Genomic DNA, 22,691 nt, shown 5'->3' with positions numbered 1-22,691 from the left:
GGTTGGATACAAAGGTTTGCAGACTTTCTGCAAGCATTATACTTTTCTTCTTACATGCATGTGTAGACCCCTGCATGTGTAGACCCCTTTGTTGCTTTCATGACCAACACCGGGACCACTCTACTGTTACATATGGCTATTGCTGGAGCTCAAAAACTCTTTAACATTTGCTATGTGGATACGCAGTTTCATAACAAGCTTTGGCCAAATTTACAAGGTCGTTTACCCCAAGTCTTACAATTTCATCTTTCCCTGCAGCAAGCATCCAAGGCATGCTGCAATGCCCAATGAGTGCCAGGGAAAGAAAGCCGTATTATACCTCATCAATTTGAAAAAAACAAATCTTAAAATGTGACACTTTAAGTCACAAAACGGTAGTTACATGGCACACTACATCCTTTCATATAAGCTCTTGGTTCTGTTAAAAAGATGAGCTGCAGAAAAGGTGCAGGCAGGTGATCAAGAGTCTGGAGAACCTTCCTTAGAAGGATAGAATAATGCTGAGGCCAGCTGTTTTTAATATTCTGCATAGCACTGAGAGACTGGAGAGGCAAAGACAATTTTTTCTCCCTCTCTCACAAAACTAAAACAAGTCAAAGTTGGGAAACAGATTCAGCACAGACAAAAGAAAATACTTCTTTACACAATTAGTCAATTCTTTCCTTTATGGCAGAGGTGCCCACTTTTTTGAGCCTGTGGGCACCTTTGGAAATCTGACACAGGATAATGGGCATGTGCAACCACAAAATGGCTACTGCAGGAAGTAGTCAACTACAAAATGGCTGCCACAGGAAATGGCACCACAAGCACCATTTTGGGTCAGGTAGCAATTTTCCCCAGGCCAATTTGGCTAGGGATCCTGAATGTTTTTCCATCTTCTGGGCATGGAATAGGGGGTCACTGGGGGTGTGGGGGGAAGGGATGCATTTGCGAATTTCCTGCATTGTGCAAGGGATTGGATGACCTTAGAGGTCCCTTCCAACCCTATGATTCTAAACACACCGAGAAGTCCAAGGGCAAGGGAAAAGAGGGATAATTTAAAAACATACACTGGGAAAGAGGAATGAGAGAATAAAGACTAACACTGAAGCAGCACTATTTTAATCTGCACAGCCTCCAAGGGCCAATCAGAAACGGCCCCACCCAATCTCTGAAAACACTTGGTGGGCACCAGGTTGGGCATTCCTGATTTATGGGATTCACTACCCCATGCTTACAGGTTTAGGTAGTTTTAAACAGGACTAGAGATGAATTGATGGTGAGGACATCCAGAAAAAGCTATTAATTATGAAAAATACTTCTGAATACTAGCTGACGGACTGATTAACTGACTGAATACTAGCTGCAGGGGAGGGGAAAGTTTGCCTTCAGTTTGCAGGCTTTGCGATAAGAAAGAGGACGCTGGGCTAGATGGAGAGTCAAAGGCAACAGAGCATTCTTTACCTTATAGCGTAGGAATTTGTTGGTAGCATTCAATGGGTCATCTTTCTGCAAACAAAGTGTTACGGGTCAGGCCTCAATGGATCAGCTCATGATAGGGAAACATCCCAGCCTGCCTTTGAAATGGCAATGTTCCTGCTGAAGTCAGGACCTTTTTGTCAAAAACCCAGCCATTGTACTTCCCTCCCTCTTTCTGCCAATGATGTGGGACAACAGGCTTCTGGTCTCCAAAATATCGGTCTGGTTTGGTGTGAAACTCACCACAATACTGGAAAAGTTTTGCCATTTGGAAGAAATCACAGCCGTTGGACCAACTCACGTAAAGAAATATTTATAACATTCTTTATTCTTCCCGTGGTGCAAAAATAGAGAAACAAAATATTACACAAGAAAAACAACAGTTCAAAGGAGATATATACATTTTTACACATGGTGTACAGCTTAACAAATTCAAACTTTAGAAAAGATTTTTGTGGTTTTGATCAGTGGCTCACGAAGTTCAGAAAGCAAAACGAGGAGCTGCTTCTGTCGGCTTCATGCAAAGCCAAGGAAGGTTCTCAAAGTGGATCAGCCTTGCAATCTGCTCCACGTTCATGATGGGCGGCCTTTGGCAAAGGCCCGAAATATCATCCGCATTTCAATCCACAGCAGAAAATGAACTGCCATCCGCTTGCAGAAAACCGTGTCACTGAGTGAAAAAACAGCACCAGCTCCCCACCTTCAGCCGAGTCCAGAAATGGGTTTAGGGTTGAAGCTTCCACTGTCTAGTTTACTGGGAGCTTTCCAGGAATCTCATAAGAATAATTTGGACTTAGGTAAGAATCCTGTATCAAGTCCTTGAGTCTTCTTACTAAATTCTTTAATAAGACATAGTGATGTTTTCCCATGTAGCTAGTCCTCAGAAGATTTAACTAGCATCTTTTCCAAAGCCCATCATGATAAAAGCAAGGCATTAACTGGAAGAACCTATTAAAGCCAAGTTTCCATCATTTTCTGAAGAGGGGGCTTGAAGAAAGGTAGATGCCTTCTGCTCCATCCGTGATGCAGTGGGGAAATTAAAGAAACAAAACAAAGCAAGTGTCTTTAAAAGTACCATCCAAGCTGCTTTGGGTCTTCTGGTCACATGAGGAATGGAGCCAATTAAATCTGGATGGAAACATTCAGCAAGTGCTAATAGTGAATTCCCATGAGTAAAACCTCGTTTCAGATACCTGGCCCCACGACATGACAGGAAGACACTACCAAGGTCCATAACAAGCCACAAGGAATTTGCTTTTTGCTGTAAAACTTGGGATAAAAGAGTCACACACACAAAAAAGTGGGAGGGAGGAGAGGTTGCAAAAGAAATTACCCTGAGATGGAAAGTTTCTCTTGTACAGCAGTGCAGGCAGAGTTACTCTCATCTTGAAGATGGAGCATCTCCAGTTAGCAACTAAGTTGGATTGGAGGAAATCAGTACATTTTAGAAGAATGCAGCAGCTTGTCATTGCCACCTGTAGATCTTTACCGTTTTCTCTGTCAAGGTAGCCAGAAAGCTGTTGTGGTTCACCGTGTAAGGGCAGACATCTAACACAGGTAAGTCATCCATGAGTTTCTGCAGCAAGGAGCCGGTCCCTGCATCCCAGAGCTGCGGGATAAAGAGAAGAGAGGTCATGGCTCATCAAGCACTCTTCTGGGTAACATAGGGTTCTGTGGCTCCAACTCTTGCAGGGTGAGATGCAGAAAAAGCATCCTATGCAAAGAGCATCATTGGGTGGCTGTACAGAAGGGAGACGGCACAAAAATACAAAGGTACTGAATCTATCCTGCTCAGCAAAACTTTGCTTTCTATCCTCCTATCCCATGAGGGGCAGCATAACATAAGAGGATTCTTGGATGGATTCAGAGGAAGCAAGAAAAGATCCTGATGGGGCAAAGCTGAGGAACACAGACTGACCAGAGGCTACATGTGTATAAAATGGAGCAGTTTGGGACCCAAAACCGGAAACAGATTACCTCACCTAGTGCCTGCCTCTGAGAAAAAGAGAACGGAGAAGAACCCCTATGGTAGTCCCAAGAGAGTATCCAGAAAGGGAGATATTCCCCAGATGTGGCATTCCATCAGAGAATGCTCAGCACTCGCTCCACAGCTACAGCAGGAGGCAGGCCGACCAGCAACCAAAACTACTCCCTTTCCCAGATCAACAGACTCAAGATCAACAGACTCGAGAATTGATCTGGAGGCATTTCCCATGTCCCAAGCCCAAAGCAATACCATGGCAGAGTTTGACGCTTCATCCCCTGCACACACGAGGATGCTGCCATTGTCTTCGGGACTCTGGAAGATTGCATTTTTGGTCAGGAGTTTGCATGCTGGACCTGCGGTAAGAGTCTGAACAGGGCGACAGGAGCAGATGATGTCATCGGCCGCTTCTGTCAGCTGAGTACAGGTCAGCTCCATAACCACACACTGCAAACAGTTCCGGTTTTTATCTGTAGGGGTGAGGGAGAAAGGGATGAGAACTTCCTAGCAGTCCCAAATGACATATATTTGGACTGCAAGATGCCAGACCTACGGACAGTCCACCCTTTTCCCACTGAAGGGCCATCGCCTGAATCATTCTGCTGTTCAGTTTTCTTTGGGACTGCAGACAATCTTACACATCGCCCTCTGACAGTGGCTCTCCAACTGGAGGGGGGAAAGGGGAAGAGAACAAGGGAATAATATTCCACAAAGGGTGAGGATAATGTGTCAGACAATGCCTTTCTCTTCTTACACCTAAGCTGGATTCCATGTCTTCCGGCAAATCCTTTTAAGTGATCCGCACTGTACTGATGGTAAAGCAAGATCTCTGCACGTTCTCCCAGTAGAGCTGGGAGGGACACCCAGCAGTCAGCTTAGAAGCTCTGCTCCCTTGCCAAGAAGTCTGAGAAACAACTTGCCACGTGGAAGCAAGTCAGTCAGGGCTAAGGAGCCAAAAACCCATCATGTGCAGCAGAAAGAAGTGTGAAGCAACGGCAATGTCATGAAGGAGACTGGGTTCACCAGGGCGGTCTGCGAGCTGATGGTTTGACTGTCATGAGCCAAAACCACGCAGTGGCTTGTCCAAGAGAGCTTGACTGCCCACAGGCACAACCCCTAAGGTGGTAACCATGGAAACATATCAGAAGTTAAATAGATTTTTAAGTAGCTTTGGAACACTGACCTGGAGAACAGCAAAAACTAACTCGCTTCTCCCTCCAACCTTCTTGACTCCTGCCTAACCCAACCCCCCCCCCCCCCCCCCGCCAAGAGTGTTACTAGTGGTCTAGCTTCACTACAACATCCACAGCATGCTTGTTCCCCTCCTGGCTGGAAAGAGAAGCCTTTTACAAAGTTCCAGCCTGTCTTGTCAAACTCTCTCAAGCCCCACCTGCCCCCCCCATCAGTGCACTTCAAACACTGGAGAATATATGAAATTACCAGCCATGCTACCTTCCAGCCCCCAGGCTACTTCCAGAGCGTAAGATCTGCATCTTAAAACAACCCCCATCAAGAAACAAGTGCCACAGCACAGATCCTGTTTCTCGCAGCCACTGGTGCAAGAGTCAGCTTCCAAGCAGCCCACATGCAACAGGCAGCCATGCCTAAGTACCAGCGCATGGGCCAACTGCAACCACACCCACACATGGCAGCTTACTGGGCCTGAACGCCGCCAGGCAGTGCCGCGTGCTGGCCTCTGTCTGAAGGTCAACACAGCCTCCGGACTCCAGGGGGAGAAGATGAGGCCGGTAGGAGTCGCTGGTCTTCTGCTCCCAGAAACAGGCTCCTTCCAGCGTCCCGGACATCAGTCCACCGTACGGAAAGGCAGCAGAAGCCATTCGAGGCAGGTATGACAAGGACACCACCGGGCATCTGGAAAGGAGGAGTAAGAACCACTCTGATCAGACCGAGACCGCCTGCCTTATTTCTCTTGCACTGGGTCCAAAAACCCTTCTCATTGCAATGAGAGACTGAGGACAACTCTGCACAGGGAGATTAAAATCCAGGCCCTTTGGCTGATTAACAGTGAAATCTTAAGCAGTATTACACCCTCTTTGAGGGTGGCTCAACAGACTTAGAAGGATGTAGCTCAGCTTAGAGTCGCCTGATAAGGCATCTTCCATTGCCTGTTAAGTTTGATGTTGCCAACCAACTGCTTGATACCACTGTAGGCATAACTGTGGTGTTGGAGAAGCTGGAGCATGATGCAGGAAGGGCCACCATTCCAAGAGGAAATGAATGTTGGACGAGAACACCCAGGGTGCAGTCTACCTAGACTAAACTCTGACTACTAGAATAGTTTGCTGTATGAGTCTGAGTTCCCCCAAATTCTGGCTCTCTTCACTGTCCTCAAGACAAGGGCTTTGACTCTAGGTTGCACTAGAACAATTTAGAATCTGTACAAACTGGTGTTTGGTGTTGAGAATCAGTTTGGTGTCGTGGTTAAGAGCATGGGACTCTAATCTGGAGAATGAGGTTTGATTCCCCACTCCTCCGCTTGAAGCCAGCTGGGTGACCTTGGGTCAGTCACAGCTCTCTCAGAGCTCTCTCAGCCCCACCCACCTCACAGGGTGATTGTTGTTGTGGGGATAATAATGACATACTTTGTAAACCGCTCTGAGTGGGTGTTAAGTCATCCTGAAGGGTGGTATATAAATCAAATGTTGTTGTTATGATTATTATTACACATGGGACTCTAATCTGGAGAATCAGGTTTGAACCCTACAAAAGTTACATTAAAAATCCTGCTATGCAAAATCATGCAAATTAAGCTGTATTCACAACCATACTTTTTAAAAAAAAGGTGTTTAAAATCCCCCGTGATTTCAGTCTTCATGCTCAACTTTTGAACCTGGAGATCAACCTACTCTTATGGAGAGCTATACCTGGATTTTTGTGGCGCTAACTCCTGGACATGACAGCTGGTGTCCCGCAGGTCATACACCAAGACCGAACCATTGACCAGTCCAGCATAGATATAGTTGGTATTATCCAAGCACCAGCAACAACTCCAGACAGGCCGGCCCGCATTGTAAGTCTGCACAACAGTGTTTGTGGTTAAGCTGAGGGAGGAGTAAACAAGATGGAGTCACCATACTTTAGTACACGCTTCCAGTTGTGGCCTGAAAACTACCCATGTGACTTTGTAAATATCTTTATCAGATGGTAAAGATATATCTTAAGTTCCTTTATGGAAAAAGAGGCAGTGTCTCCAATTCACTCATCAGGGGGAAGGAGAGAGGGGAAAGCCACCCAGCCTCATCACTTGCACCTTGTAAGCTTCAGGGTGTGGTCCAAGGCGGCAGATAAGAGCAAGCCATCTGCCCGGTTGCTGAAGGCCAGGCCTCGGATCTGCTTGCTGTGGATGGGGACATACTGGCTACTGTTCAAGTTGACGGCACTCATCATCTTAATCCCGCAGCCTGAGACATAAAGCAAAGCTGATCAGGGGGATGATGCTGAGGGTTGGGCTGTTGCAGCATGCATTTGAAGGGGCAAAAAAGCCCTCCCGTGCCATCTCGGACTCCCCTCCCCGCCGGCAGCTCACCTGGAATGAGGGTACTCTGAGGAGAGGGCTGTGACATCACCAGGCAGCTGAGCAGGTCACAGTATGCCATGACCCGACAGTTGCCTGCTTGAGACACCACAAAGGCTTTCTCAAAACAGTACTTGTGCTGGCCTTGGCTGTAGGAAGGACCCCCTGGGAGGCAAGAGCGAGAGCTGCTAGGCTGCTGAGAGGAGCTGGTGTTGTGTTGAGCCATCAGGGCCTTCAGTTCCTGAAGAAAGAAGGTGAGAGTGAGGCAGAACAGACCAAGGCGGAGGACACGGGTGGGATGTTTGCAGGCAAACCTCTTGAGCAGAAAGCGTAATCATTCAAGTCCAAGCTTCAGCTAAATCAGGTGCCAATGCACTTCTGCTTGCCCCAGTCAAGAGAGAAGATATCTTAACCTCCAGCTGCTTGCCATCTCTCTCCCTCTCTCTGCTTCCATTCCTGTGTGCTAGCCTTGCTTACCTGTACTTTCAGTGATGCCATTCTGCTGCCCCTTCTTGTGGATAGGAGACCCATTCCCAAACCTTCATACTGGGATGCATGCCAGAGCAAGGAGAGGGTGCTAAATGTTGGCGGAACCTGCTTTGGGGATGCTCTTTCTATGGTGTGTGTGTGTGTGTGTCAGAGGATGCCTTGTGTAAGAGTTCTCTGGATCCCTCCACATTCAATTGGGGGAATAGAAGAATGTGCTATATTTGGAAGCAAGTCTTGCTGTGTTCAGTAGAGCTTCCTTTGAAGTAAATATACAAACTCTTGCAACTCAAGCCTGAAAATTGCTTGCAACCAAAACCTCTTCCATTCTCACAACATCCTGTGAAGAAGACACAAATGTTCAAGGAAATACTGAAGACCATAGATTCAGATCACCAGAGATTTCTTGTAGCCAAACAAGAAACCTGAACCTAGCTCTCCTAAATCCTAATCTAGTCCTCTGTCAAACACTGACACTATATGCATACACATAAAGCGAAGGTGACAAAGTTATATTGAACAATCAAATTCTGAACAAAAATATCCATACAAGATAATTCGATTGTACAATTCACTAGGTCCAGATTCCAAACTGGAACCATAATGTTTCATGGCTCCCCAAATCTTCTAAGAATCATCTTCAACTACGCTCAAACTCTGCTATTAAAAGGGAGCTGAACAGAGCAGCGATTCCAGTTTTCATCCCTCAGCTAACAAAGAAGGAAATGTTCTCATCCAAATGGTACATTATTTTCCTTTGGAAAGAATTCATAAGAAAGAGAAGGACAGTAATTGAAGAGATCATGCATTGGTGGTCTATGGTTCAGCCTACTTGGACTTGCTGCCGAAGTTTGCTGCATTCCTCTGTCAGGACCTGCAACTGGAGGCGGCTCTGAGCAGATTCTAGCTCTGCTTTTCTTCGTAGCACTTGCTCCTTTTCTAGAGAGCTGCAGAAGAAAATATGACAGACTCCATTTTTACCTGCTGAGATTAATACCCTGCTACTTTGAAGGAGCTCATTCGTTAGCCTCACTGTCCATCATTCTACACACACTGGCATCGCAGTGAATATTTCTTTTTCCATAAGAAGACTGAAAGAAGCTCAAGAGCTGTCTGAGGCACAATTTTAATAATGGTCTTTGGGTGTGGGGTGATGGAAGTGTCTAAACGATAGCCCCTCAAAAGATTCAAACCAACAGACCACTTCTCAAATTTCTTGCTTCAAAGGGATAATGTCGAGCTAGACAAGATTTTAACATCAAAATGATCAAGGGGTTGGAACACAAATCCTTCATGCAAAAGCTAATGTTTAGGGTTCCTCTATTTAGTCACCTTTGTCAAGTGGGGATGAAATAAGAGATTTATAAAATAATGCTCAAGCCAGGAAAAAAGTAAGGTTGGATCCAGATTAAAGTTTCCTAACAGAACTTCTTTGCCGTTCCTCTCCCACCACAGCCCATTGATCATCCCCAAATGGTGCTCCTGGGGGACAGGAGATCCTCTAGAACAGCATGAGAGGTAAACTGGGGGTCTGTAGCAGGAAGGGGGGACTGGTGGGAATTACTCCTTCTGTTCCATTAGCGGAAAATTTAGTCTGGGTCCAGCGGAGAGGGGGAGGAGGGGAGAGGGAGAACGTTTTCCTCCTTTTTCCAAAGCACTAAAACTCAGGGTAACCAAAGTAGTTAACGGGCAATAGACTCAGGGTGGAAAAGTTAAGAGTAGTACTCCATGCAACACACAATTACTTTGTAGAACTCCATGCTGCAGGATGCAGCGACACAGCAGCTCGCTTAGATGGTTTCAACGTGGGGTTCAGAAATATTCACAGAGGATGGGGCTTATCAGCAGTTATTATCCATGACAGCTAAATGAAACCTCCAGGTGCAAAAGGAAGCAACCCCCCTGAATGCCAGTTTCTGGGAGACAATACCAGAGGGAGGCTTTGCTCTGCTCATATCCTGATGAGGCATCTGGTTGGCCACTGTAAGAAACAGGATGCTGGGCTGATTCAGCATAGCCTTCATTAGGCTATTACGTGTAGGATAAATAGGACATCATGTATTAAGTGGTATATACCATTTGATACATACCAGCACAAAAAAACACAAACCAAACTGGACAGCGACAGAAGCAGGCAAGTTTCTCTATGGAGTCATCCAAATCCTATAACCGCCCTTCATTCCCTCTATCAAAAATAGCTTGTGAACACTTGAACCTGAACTTACACAGGAAGATTCTGCAATAGAAGTTTCCATCTCTGTACCAGACCCAGCTGGAAACAGCAGATTAACAGTCTCCGAGACAGCAGGTCAAGATCACATGGTTTTCCCAACCATGTAGAGAGGAGGCAGATGATATATACCTTTTCAAGTACTCCTGTTCACTAGTGTCCACAGCTTTCAGAGTGCGGGCGTAAAGGACCACTATGTCTGTCCGCTTGGCTTTCTTATTGCACTAAGAAGAAAGGAAAAAGAGGCAGAATTGATGCTGCTTTGGTGTTCAGCTGGTAGCATCTACTGAAAACCGGGGCCACCTGCTACTTGCTCCTGTATCTTCCATGGCTGCCACACAACCCAGGTGACAAATCTACTGGTACCCTACTTTTCAAGGAAATGCCTTTAGAGAAGCTGGTGGATGGAAGGGGGGACATACACAGCTGGCTAGCTTGTATATAGATAGCCACTGTCTCAAGTAGCTCTCCTGAATCATCAGGTAAATTGTTTTAAAAAACAAAACCCCATAAGTTCTCAGATTATGCTTCTAAAAGAGCGTACAACATTAATCATCTTTTTAAAAATAGTAACATGTTTTTGAAAAATAGTTTTATAAGTGGCCAACAGGTAAAAATGATCTTTTTCTATCAAGAATTGGGGAAATCAACCAGTAAGCCTTAAAAATGTCTCCACCTGGCTCTAAAATTCACCAAGCAGAGATGTGACCAAAGAAAAGGTCCTATCTCTGGTAACCACCCACCTAGCCACAGAAAGCAGGAAGCCACAGAACAGGGCTTCTACTGACACTCTTCATTGATGGGAGGGAAGCAAACAGGAAGCCAGCGAACAGTCCTTTTAAAGACAGCGGAGTCAGCTCCCTAAATGTGTGCCAAAACTGTTGCATTTGGCCCAATTTAGTGTGACTACAGCATGGATGCTCATGGCCAAATCATGCTTCTCAAGGAAAGTACACAGCTGAGGCACCAACTGAAGTTGTCCAAAGCCACTATGTGCCACCAGGCTCCAAGCCTCCATCTGTAGACCTGGATGTGATTAAGTGGTTCAGCAGCAAATCAGCACTCCCCTGTTTCAAATCCCACTACTGCCATGAGCTCAGTGGGTGGCCGTGGGTAAGCTACTCCTGCCCCAGCTGGATTGTGGGGATCATAATAACACTAACTTGTTCACTGCTCTGGGTGAAGCACTAATCTGTCCAGAAGAGCAGTATATACGCGCAGTTATTATTATTACTCCCAAACTGCAAAGCTGGTGTGATAATTATGAAGTCTTTTGATCCCAGGGACTTTTCTTTCAAGGAGGCTGGAATGGCTACTTTCCTTAAAAAGGGACTGACCACTCCTAGGACTCATCCAGCTACTCTGCATCTCTTCCACCCATCTCCCACAACAAGCCAAGATGGGCAAGGGTCAAGCACTGATGTGGTAGGCTGCACCCCTCTGAGCAATTTATCTATATCCTTTGTCTTCAAGAACTGAACATGATCTAAGTTTAACTACCTACATTTGCAATCTTTGCCATCTGTATTTCCTGCCTACAGCCGTAGGCTTGTTAACTTTACTTAACCCAGGCAAAACACATGAGCACTTTATATGTCTGGTCTATATCTCAGCACACCACAGTTCCTACCACTCTTGCAATTCAATGCCAGCATTATCTCATTAGCAAACTCTGCCATTAGGCTACTCAGCAGACATCATATACTATCTGCACAAATACTATGACCAGATAGTAGAGCTACTTGATGAAACCACACTGTTCAGAGGAGGCTGCACAACCCAGACTTAATACTACCTTTCATCTGAGTGCCATGACTGGAGGAAAGAGCATCAACAGAACTGGGGAAATATTCAGAGGAGGGCAGTAAGAATTTTTTAAAAATTAAGTAAGGGGAGAGGGAGAAAAGGCAACCAACAGGCAACCACAACCCCAATGGAACACTCCCTTCCAGCTTCCCAATGCCATTTTGGAGGGTCCCACTCAGGTAAAGTGCTCCTCCTCCTATCAACTGTCGAGTGCCATCAATAAGGGCAGAAACAGCAACTTGGCACTGTGCCTAGACCATAATTTATTTTGATGTTCCTGTTAGTTTTTAATTGCTGTAAACTATCTAGCGTGGCAATGGTTCTGGTTGAAAAGCAGGGAATTTTTTTTTAAAAGTTGACAGAAGATGTGTCAGAAGAGAAAAGGCTGCAGGAATGTGGAACAAAAATAACTGGATAAATAGTTGTACTGAGAACAGGGGAAAAGGCAATGGGGTTTTACTCAAGAAGGGAAACTGAGATTAAGCACTACCAAAAAAACACTCTCTCTTCCGAGCCTAAGGAACTGTTTGACATTGGAACAACCTGCAGCATTTCCCTCCTTGCAATTCTGGTATCCATCACAATCTTTCTTTAAAGTGTCAACTGCTAAGTTCATGAATTCTCAGCCTCTCCTGATGGTGAAATTCATTCCAAGGATAAAGATGTTGAGTTTGTTACGCATTTAAAATCCCACACTGCCTGCCTCCTTCCTGCCCTTCGCACTTAGGTCCCTTCTAATTGCGAGACACACTTATAAGGGATTCAGTCCCTGATGAAGCAATTTACCTGGGGGCACTTGCCCGCTTGCCCCTTCAGCCATTTCTCAATGCAGCTGTAGCCAAAGAGATGCCCACAGCGCAGTGCACAGAGACGGTGACCCCCAGCATTAGTCCATTCTTCAAAGCATATTGCACAGGTATCACCACTCTCTTCTTCCTCTGAGGGGGTCACAGGCACTGTGGAATTAGCTCCCTTTAAAGGAGTTTTCTGAAACAGGAAAGCATGAAATAGGAAGTCAGGCAAAGGCAGTCCTGGGTGTTGGACTCTGCACCCACACCGCAGAATTTCCCTCCCACCTTCTGCTGGACAGCAGCTCCTCTATGGTCCAGATGCCCTGGCTCACCAGATTCATCTGCAGGAGGATCCATTTGTGTTGAGTCAGGGACTGCAGAAAAGAAATAACAATAATCTGCATGGCCAGGGATGGAATGAGTCCACACAAGCATTTACTGTCACACTCAAGGCAGAACAGACAATCACATACAAGTCACTTGTGTAACCACCCAAGAGAAAGAAAATCTCAAAATGGTGAAGCACAAAGCCACTGCTCTCATGGGAAGGGGAGAACCCGCACACACATTAAAACATATCCAGGGACTAGTCTGTTTATCAAGAAGATGGATGAACCCATAGGTGAACAACAAAAAAAATGGTAGGCTTTAACAATGTTGTTGCTGAAATAATTCACTTCTCAGAACCAGGGTGGATAAAAATCAATGATTTTTTTAAAAAAATCAAAAAAGTCAGATTTTTGTTATTTAAATCGGATTGTTTTAAATAAAATGCTTTTTGAGGAAAATATATTACCATCCAAAGGTTATTCCATCATGAAATAAAGATTAGTTTTTAATTATGTAGAATAAGGCTGTATATGTTTAATTTTTTTGGTAAATAAATTCCATTAATCCATTCACAATGTCATGCTCTTCCAGAGGTTTTTGTAAGATTATTGGGCAGTTTCTCTGCCTACAAGATATTATCACAGATGCTTGGTTTTGCAGTTCTCAAAACTGAATTTGTGTCAGCTCAGCAGAGATCACATGCCTCTTCTTCACAGCAAAAATGTTATAACATGAACAGAGTTGAGAAAAAGACCTTAATCCTATTGTTCTACAAACCTATGAAGACAGAATCAACCCCTCCAGTGCTAAGTTTCAAGAAGTTCAGTGAATAGAAACAATATTTTTCTGATTGTTTGGAGTGGAACAGATCTGCACAAGAAGAAACTAAGTGTGAGGAGGGAGGGGCAAGCAGTACAAAATGAAAGTGAAACTTTTTGAGCACAATACTGCACAAGTCTTTGGATCTTTTGTGTGTATGACCGGAGGTTTATCACATTCTTTCCTTGGAGGAAAAAACCTATAATGGCAGCAGGCAATAAAAGAGACCCAGTCTGGGAATACTTTAATGAAGTTCCTTTACCTATTGGTAAGGCAGGCATCTACTTGCATATTAAAGTTATACCAGCAAGAATTAGTCTTTATGTAGAAAACTATGATTTAAATCAAGCCTTAATGACTAGTGATTTAAATCGTGATTTAAATCAGTTTGATTTAAATCAAATCCACCCTGCTCAGAACTCAGACCATAAGATACCCTTCTTTAAATCCCTGCACCAGCTTCCCATTTTGGTTCCTGTAGCCAACACAAATCCCTGCCTAATTTTCAAAGCTTTCCATGTATCACCACAAGTGGCCAGAAAGACATGCATACATTTGTGTGTGGACAAAGCCTGCTTTGTCTTCGGGATATCCTAGAAGTGATTACATGTGTAAGACTGAAAAGGTCTGAGGACAACCAAGAGACTTTGGTCTTCAAAAAGAGCCTCTGGGGTGGCCTGGAGAGGAAACCTGAGCTATGATGGACAGAAATGCAGGAGACTGGAATCCTGCCACTTTAGTCATTAGTGGAATCATCACAACTTTTTGTCACCTAGACAACACCATTGTACTGAACAGGACTTGATATCTATCTATCTATCTATCTATCTATCTATCTATCTATCTATCTATCTATCTATCTATCTATCTATCTATCTATCTATCTATCTATCTATCTATCTATCTATCTATCTATCTATCTATCTATCTATCTATCTAATCTATCTAGAAATCTTAAAATGTAGTACAGGTGCTCTGAAATTACTGGGACATCATTTGTTGGAAGAAAGTTCTCTTTATAAAGTTGCTGTGTTAACGTTAGTATTCAAACTCTTCTTCCAGATCACTTCATAGCTGAACTATGATGTGTTTGTCACATGAACATGAGAAGCTGTCTCACATGGCCAGACAGTCAGTCCATTTTGTCTACTCTTGAGAGGCAAAAGCTCTCCAGGGTCTAGACAAAGAAAGATATTTCAGCACAGGTACTACCCAAAGTTTTTTTAACAGTAACATTGAACCTGGAACAGTCTGCATGCAAAGCAGTTTCTTCCCCTCAGCTCAAAACACTGATTTACAAAGTTGTCGAAATCGCTGTTCTGCCATGAAACCGTTCACCCTTTGGTCAAGACACTCCCCCCGCCCAGCCCCACCTCAGCCTTATCAGGATTGTCTGTGCATGTTTGTCCTGAACACTTTGCAAGAAGCTTAGGAGCACGACACACAACACAGCACTCTGGTCAGAGGCGAAAAATTCCTCAGGTTTTAGGTTCTTATAAAGATCCAGAACCTGCCAAGTTGGATGGACCAGGTGCCTCTTCGAGGGCTTCTGCAGGCTCCTGCTCCTCTCTCTCTTCTTCTTCCACTTCAGTCAAGCTGCTGCTGTCACTGTCAGAATCACTAAGAACCACAGTCTCATCTGAGCTGTGCCCACCGTGGCCTGCCGAGAGATTTGATGCTGCTGCTTCAATCCTGCTCATTAAGTAGTAGTTCAGTGCTGTTCTGGAACTGAAAGCAGAGGAACAAAAAAAAGTTGATTATCATTAGTTTAGGCTGAAGACTGTCAATTACCCATTTCCAAGCCATGTACTCAAGCATCTGAGCAAAACATCATTAAATGCACTCTAAACAGTAAGTCAGAAGGAAATCGCACCCTTCTAATAGAAGAGACAGGGAAAAGGTTATTTTCCCACCTCTCACTGTAGCCTCTCTATGCATACAATTATCCATTTCTGGGATCAGAAATGACATTTAGATTAAGGGAATGAGGAAAAGATCCAAAAACATCTGAGGCTATTGCTAATGGATCATAGGGTCCAACCTAATACTTTTCATTCTCTCAACGATGGAAGTGATAGATGCTAATAATGCAGTTTTAAACAAAGTTGCACAAATGTCAGGCCAGGATGTAGGAGATCCAGCTTTGAATCCTCAGTTGGCCTTGGAATCTTGCTGGATAATACTAGGCCAATCACTCTCTTGCAGCCTAACCTACCTCACAGAGGAGAGAACAATGAGAGAAAGACAGTACAAATGAAGTAAATAATATAAACAAACAGAAATAGAAGGTATATATTTGGAAGGCAATCATGTCTACTGAAGCCCCCTTCACAGTCACCTGCATGGAGTGTGCCATGTTTGTTTTCCTCCCAGAAGAGAAGACAGAGTTCACTTGCCAGAAGTGTAAGCTGGTCAGAGTTTTGGAAGAAAACGTTCAGAGCCTGGAGGAGAGGATCACCACCCTTCAGGAGATCAAGGAGGGAGAGGATTTTATTGACAACAGCCTGGGGGCTCTGCACAGCCAAGAAGAGGAAAGTCAAGGAGGAGAAGAAAGAGTCGATCTCCCTTCTGAGCCTATTCTCAGATATATGGTACAAACCCAAAGACGCCAACGAAGAAGACATTCTGGTCCACTTGAGCTCAAGAATCGTATTGAAGTGCTAGAGATGGTGACAGAGAGTGGAAGGCGAACCGTAAAGATCTGGAACAGGGTGTGCAGAGGACATGGGGCCACATGGAAGTGGAAAAAAACGGAAGGTGGTAGCCGTCGGAGACTTTTTGCTCAGGGGTATGGAACGCCATGTCTCTAGGCCAGATCCCCTATTTCGAGAGATGTGTTGCTTGCCGGGGGCCAGAATTCAGGATATTACCGACTGGCTGCCAAAACTCATCAAGCCCACTGATAAGTACCCGTTTTTGCTGATTCATGTGGAAACGAATGACACGGCTGCGAATACTGTTGAAAGAATTAAAGAGGATTATGAAGCTCTGGGAAGGCAGTTGAAGACATTGGAGGCTGTCCTGCTTCAAGTGGCTGCCGAGTCTGCAGAGTGCTGCTGACAGGTAACAAGGTCCAGCTGGCAAGGCGAGGAATGTGCGAAGTCCGTAAATCAAGGGAGTAGTCAAGGACAAGCCGGGTCGGAGGTCAGAGAGACAGTTCCAAGGAGCAAACGCAGGCAGCACAGTAGCAGCTCAGAGAACTCTTGAAGCCACGCTGAAAGGAGCCCTCCCTCTGGCTTTTATACTCTGAGAGCATTCGGTCAGCTAGCACAGCTGCTTCAAGTCTCCTCCTCTGAAGCCCCTCCTTCCTCTGAGAAGGCTGGCCTGTTCAGAGCCCGGAGGCGTGCAGATTGACGTCGGGTCTGTAAGTCTCTTCTGTCCCTGCTACGCCAACGTTGCTCTCGATAGTCTGGAGATGTTGGAGGGGATAAGGAAGCTGGCTGCGTCTGGGCTGGTGGCTCTGGGTGGGGAAGGGGAGCTTCTGGCTGGGATTCAGCATCTGACCGTTCAGCTGTGGTCGGCTGCTGGGAGACAGGCTGCTCCTCCTCAGGAAGAGCAAGGCTGTCAGCAAGCGTCAGCTGTTCCAGCTCCTCCTCCTCTGAGGACTCATCAAGCTCAGGCTGTACTATGACAGGGGCTCAGGTGGTATTCTCTTCTATCCTTCCAGTCATAGGAAAAGGAACGCGCAGGGAGCGGACCATACTTGAGGTGAATCGTTGGCTGAGATGGTGGTGCTGGCAGGAGTGCTTTGGGTTCTGGGACCATGGGATAGATTTTCTTAGAGAAGGCCTTCTAGCACATAATGGGATTCACCTCTCAAGGTCAGGGAAGAAAACGTTTGGAACGAACCAGGAGAACTTCATCAGGAGAGCTTTAAACTGATGCCGCAAGGGGAAGGGGATGATTAACATGGCGATTTCAATGATGAAGGGGACACAGTGGGGACCCACCTGGGTAGGAAAGGTCAAACAAAGGCTACAAGTGTCTATATACCAATGCCCAAAGTATGAGTAATAAGAAAGAAGAGCTTGAGCTTCTATTGCAAAGAGAGAGCTACAATATAGTAGGAATTACTGAGACTTGGTGGGATGATTCCCATGACTGGAATGTGCTAGTGGATGGGTATGAGTTGTTCAAAAAAACCCCGGAAGGGTAGAAGAGGAGGTGGAGTGGCGTGTATGTGAGGAGAGGGCTTGATTGTCAAGAAGTTATGGAGAATGGGGTAGACAGCCCAGTGGAAAGCATATGGGTAGAAATAAGGGAAGGACAGAGGGTATTATTGTTGGAGTCTGCTACAGACCACCTGACCAGCAAGAAGAAACGGATGCTGCCCTCTTTGAACAGATTGGTAGAGTATCCAGACATCAGAACCTTGTAATTATGGGTGACTTCAACTTCCCCGATGTGTGCTGGGAGACAGGCTCAGCAAAGCATCATGAATCACGCAATTTCCTGACCTGCCTGGCCGATAACTTCCTTTTTCAAAAGGTGGAGGAAGCTACAAGGGGCTCGGCCATACTAGACTTGATATTAACCAACAGGGAAGAATTGGTAGATGAGATGAAGGTGGTGGGGAAGTGACCTTAGGGGGAAGTGACCATGTCCTCCTTGAATTCCAGTTGCTGTGGGGGGCCAAGGAAGTTTGCAGCCAGACTCGTAGGTTAGATTTTCGTAGGGCCAACTTCGATGAACTCAGAGGCTTGATGAGAGTCATTCCATGGGGGAGTGTGCTGGAAGGGAAAGGAGCGAGTGAAGGGTGGGCTCTTCTCAAACACAAGCTTTTGCAAGCTCAAGCCCTCACTATCACAGCAAGATGGAAACATGGTAAGGGCTCCAAGAAACCGATGTGGATGTACAGAGAGCTCCAGAATAAGCTAAGGGAGGAAAAGGAAATGTTCAGGAAATGGAGAGAAGGACAGACCTCTAAAGAGGAGTATATGAGGGTTACTAGGTACTGCAAATCAGCCATCAGAGAGGCCAAAGCTCAATACGAGCTGGGTCTGGCCAGGAGGGCTTGCTACAATAAGAAAAACTTCTACAGATATGTGAGAAGCAAACACAAGGTAAAAGAGGCAATTGGACCGCTGTTGGGAGTAGGTGGAGAAACTCTGATGCAGGACAGAGAAAAAGCAGACAGGTTTAATGACTTTTTTGCCTCTGTTTTCTCCCCGAAGAACTCAGGCACATCTAGAGATAGTAGAAAATGTGGCAGGACACCTAAGTGGCTAACTGACATTGACAGAGAGGTTGTGGAGAGGCATCTGGCTGCACTGGATGAATACAAATCCCCTGGGCCGGATGGGGTGCACCCAAGAACTTTCTAGAGAACTTGCAGAACCCCTGTCCATCATCTTCAAGGCCTCCTGGAGGACTGGGGATGTGGTACAAGATCGGAGAAGAACGAATGTTATCCCAATCTTTAAGAAAGGGAAGAAGGATGACCCGGGAAACTACAGGCCGGTCAGTCTGACTTCTGTTGCTGGGAAGATATTAGAACAGATTTTAAAGCGATCAATCTGTAAGCATCTGAAGGACCGCTCAATGATCTGGGGAAGTCAGCATGGTTTTGTTACTAACAGATCTTGCCAGACCAACCTGGTTTCCTTCTTTGATCGACCGACCAGCTTACTGGATCGGGGGAACTCTGTTGACGTGATTTATCTGGATTTCAGTAAAGCTTTTGATAAGGTCCCCCATGACATTCTGATGGGCAAACTGGAAGACTGTGGACTGGACTATAGGACAGTTTGGTGGATAGGGAACTGGTTAGAGGACCGCACTCAAAGAGTGGTGGTCAACGGCATTTCATCAGATTGGAGGGAGGTGTCCAGTGGGGTGCCACAGGGCTCGGTTTTGGGCCCGGTACTTTTCAATATTTTTATCAATGATCTGGATGAAGGAGTGGAAGGGCTGCTCATTAAATTTGCTGATGATACCAAATTGGGAGGGGTAGCAAACACCCAAGAAGATAGAATTAAAATTCAACAAGACCTGAATACTCTGGAGAAGTGGGCAGCTATGAATAGGATGCAATTCAACAAAGACAAGTGCACAGTATTACATCTGGGCCACAAGAATGGGAAGCACAAATACTAGATGGGGGATACACTTCTGGGCAGTAGTATATGTGAAAGGGATCTTGGGGTAAGAGTGGATTGTAAACTAAATATGAGCAGTCAGTGTGATGCGGTGGCAAAAAAGGCTAATTTAATATTGGGTTGTATCAAAGGGGCCATAGCGTCGAAATTGCAGGTCATAGCCCCTCTGTATACTGCCTTGGTCAGGCTGCACCTGGAGTATTGTGTGCAGTTCTGGAGGCCTCACTTCAAAAAGGATGTGGACAAAATTGAGAGGGTGCAGAGGAGAGCGACGAGGATGATCAGGGGTCTGGAGACTGAGCCCTACGAGGAAAGGCTGAGGGCCTTGGGAATGTTTAGTTTGGAGAAGAGGAGGTTGAGGGGGGACATGATTGCTCTCTTTAAATATTTGAAAGGTTATCATTTGGAGGAGGGCAAGGAGCTGTTCCAGTTGGCAGCAGAGGGTAGGACCCAAAGCAATGGGCTTAAATTACATGCACAAGGGTACTGGCTGGATATTAGGAAAAACTTTTTCACGGTCAGAGTAGTTCAAAAGTGGAATCAGCTGCCTAGGGAGGTGGTGAGCTCCCCCTCACTGGCAGTTTTCAAGAAGAGGCTGGATGAATACTTGTCAGAGATGCTTTAGGCTGATCCTGCACTGGGCAGGGGGTTGGACTAGATGGTCTGTATGGCCCCTTCCAACTCTATGATTCTATGGAATCAGTAGGCTTGGAAGGGTGTACCTCTGCTTAGATTGCACTGCAAAACAGGCATAAAGTCAAGAAACTTACAAGAAAAAAAGCAATCATCCAGCACTGGAAAACGGTTACATCTCTTTAATTTCTCTCCATGCAAAACCTCTCAGAATCATCTACCTACCAAATAATAACTGGTCATTGTAACCTGCCTTATGTTGAGTCAGTTCATTAGACGACCTAGCCCACTACTGCTGTGTGACTTCCTCTCCCAATAAGGCTTATTCCAAGCCACGAATTCATTGTATCTAATTCATTATTCTCTACTTCAGTCAGCAGGGTTTCAGAGAAAGCTCATTCCTCAAATCTGATACCACTAATGCTTGGACATTAACCTTGGGAGATGTTGCACAAAAGGCAGATGGCTCTGCCACTGTGTCCCAGTTGTTGTTTTTTAAAAAAACCCATGCTTCTGGTTGATTTACTGTCTCATCTGATATTAATGCATTAGTGAGTCTCTCTACACAAAATGCTCAGGCCATGTTCGTTAAGTGTTGGGAGATGCAATGTTAGCTGGGAAGCATAGTTTTGAAAGGCAGAGCTGGCGGAGATTGCTCCAGAGGGTATGGATTCTCTCATAGTCCTCCATAGCCCTCCACCACCTGTGGCTTGCCAGACTGTCTTCTAGAGCCCTTGCCTTGCCACCGTCGCTTTGAATTAACCGAGCCTTGGCAGGGCAAAGAGGGGAAACAGTCCTGCACACCAGAGGTGGAGGAGGGCTGTGAGAGAATCAGTCCCCTCCAGAGCGATCTCAGCCAGCTCTGTCTTTCAAAACTACACTTCCAGGGTAACGTTGTGTCTCCTGACACGTGAAGAAAGCGTGTCAGATGTCTTGTCCTCCCCCATTTCATCCTTACAATGAGGCAAGTTAAACTGAAAATGATTATTTTTCCAACTACCATTATGTCCCTATACAGCCGCCTCATTTTTACCCCGCTGTCTCCTCTAACCAGCTGAGCCCGGCAACGCACGGCTCTTCCATTTGTCCCAACAGCCCTCTAAGGTAGGCAGGCGAGCCAGGCTGCGGACGTGACCGTCCTTAACCCCCCCCCCCCGCGATCTCCAAAGCCAAGCCCCGGACCCCCGGCTCTCCACAACCACCAAACCAAAGGCGGCGGCCTCACGAAGCGAGACGCCCCCAGCGCCTCCAGACCCCGCTCCTTTTCCTGACAGCGCCGCCTCGGGGCTCCCAAGGCCCGGAGCCTCAAGAGAGGCGAGGCAGTCATTCCGGAGTAATTCCCACAGGCCTCCCTCACCTGCTCTGGGCTGCCCGTTGGGTCCCGCGCGCTGCCGCCTGCCGCCTCCGCGGCCTCGTCCTGGCCAGAGGCAGAGGCTGTGACCGGGACTGAAGAGGCGGCGGCGGCGGCCTCCGCGGCTCCCGCTCGCTGAAGAGGGCGCGCCAATGGACGCGAGAATCGGGCGACGAGGACCTCTCCTCCGCGGCAGCCGTTGCCGCCTCCTGCGCGGGTCCCGCCCGGAGATCCACGTCCATCGCCTCCTGGGCCATGGCGGGGGGGGGAGGGCGGCCGACAGAGCTCGGGCGTCCGGGCCCAACGGCCTCTCAATCTCCCGCCGCCATCGCCGCGCCTCCCATTGGCTGCTGCTCCCGCCGCACGCTCGCGCGCCGACAAGCGTCGCTTTCTATTGGTCGGAGCGACATTCTTTGCCGCTCTCCCGTCAGGCAACGCGCGCGCCATTATTTGCTCTTGAGAAAAGGGACGGGGCGGGACAGAGATCAAGAGCATAGAGATCGCGGGGGGGGGGGGGGCTAGAGCGTAGCCAGATCACTCTCCAGTCAGGTAACGCGCCCGCCCTTTTTTGTTTTTGGGGAAAGAGATCAGGAGCATAAAGTTCGAGAGGCTAGAACATAGGCAGGCTTCTGGTCCTCCACCTTAGATCAAGATGGGCAGTCATGTTTGTGTAGAAAAGAGCAAGAGTTAGGGTTGCCAGCCTCCAGGTGGTGGCTGGAGATCTCCCGGAATTATAACTGATCTCCAGGTGACAGAGATCAGTTCACCTGGAGAAAATGGCTGCTTTGGAGGGCGGAATCTATGGCATTATACCATTCTGAGGCCCCTCCCATCCCCAAACCTCGCCCTCTCCAGGCTCCACCCCCAAAATCTCCAGGAATTTCCCAGCCTGGACCTGGCAAACCTAGCAAGAGTCCAGTAGCCGCTTTAAAACGAGCAAAATTTGGGGTAGGGTCATGAGCTTTCAGTGAGTCACAACTCACTTAAATGACTCACATTATTTATTTAAAATATTGTACTGCATTGTTTTTGAAGGGAATATTAAGGATGCATTATTTTCATTTGTCATATGCAGAGATGGGTATATATAGAAGAAGTGTAACCAGTGCCAGCCAAATGCCTGAGAAATACAAGAAGTTCAGCCTGTGACTTCTATGTATGGCTCAAATA

At 46.4% G+C, this 22,691-nt stretch overlaps 1 protein-coding gene across 1 annotated transcript; it reads right to left on the bottom strand.

Annotated features, from left to right (window-relative positions):
• Window positions 1-1,760: 1,760 nt before the first annotated feature.
• Window positions 1,761-21,849, bottom strand: RFWD3 (ring finger and WD repeat domain 3). The gene is made up of 12 exons (XM_055000708.1): window positions 21,528-21,849; window positions 14,950-15,167; window positions 12,576-12,664; window positions 12,286-12,486; window positions 9,826-9,917; window positions 8,296-8,410; window positions 6,990-7,218; window positions 6,714-6,864; window positions 6,328-6,504; window positions 5,100-5,314; window positions 3,695-3,912; window positions 1,761-3,067 (listed from the first exon to the last, which is right to left on the bottom strand). The coding sequence occupies exons 1-12, from the start codon at window positions 21,776-21,778 to the stop codon at window positions 2,924-2,926; spliced, it is 2,100 nt and encodes a 699-aa protein (XP_054856683.1). The 5' UTR covers window positions 21,779-21,849; the 3' UTR covers window positions 1,761-2,923.
• Between the last annotated feature and the right edge of the window lie 842 nt (window positions 21,850-22,691).

The sequence above is a fragment of the Eublepharis macularius genome, chromosome 16 (genome assembly GCF_028583425.1).
Source record: "Eublepharis macularius isolate TG4126 chromosome 16, MPM_Emac_v1.0, whole genome shotgun sequence".
Taxonomy (NCBI): domain Eukaryota; kingdom Metazoa; phylum Chordata; class Lepidosauria; order Squamata; family Eublepharidae; genus Eublepharis; species Eublepharis macularius.
The sequence above is the reverse complement of the archived record's forward strand: the minus strand, read 5'-3'. Positions and strand labels throughout refer to the sequence as shown.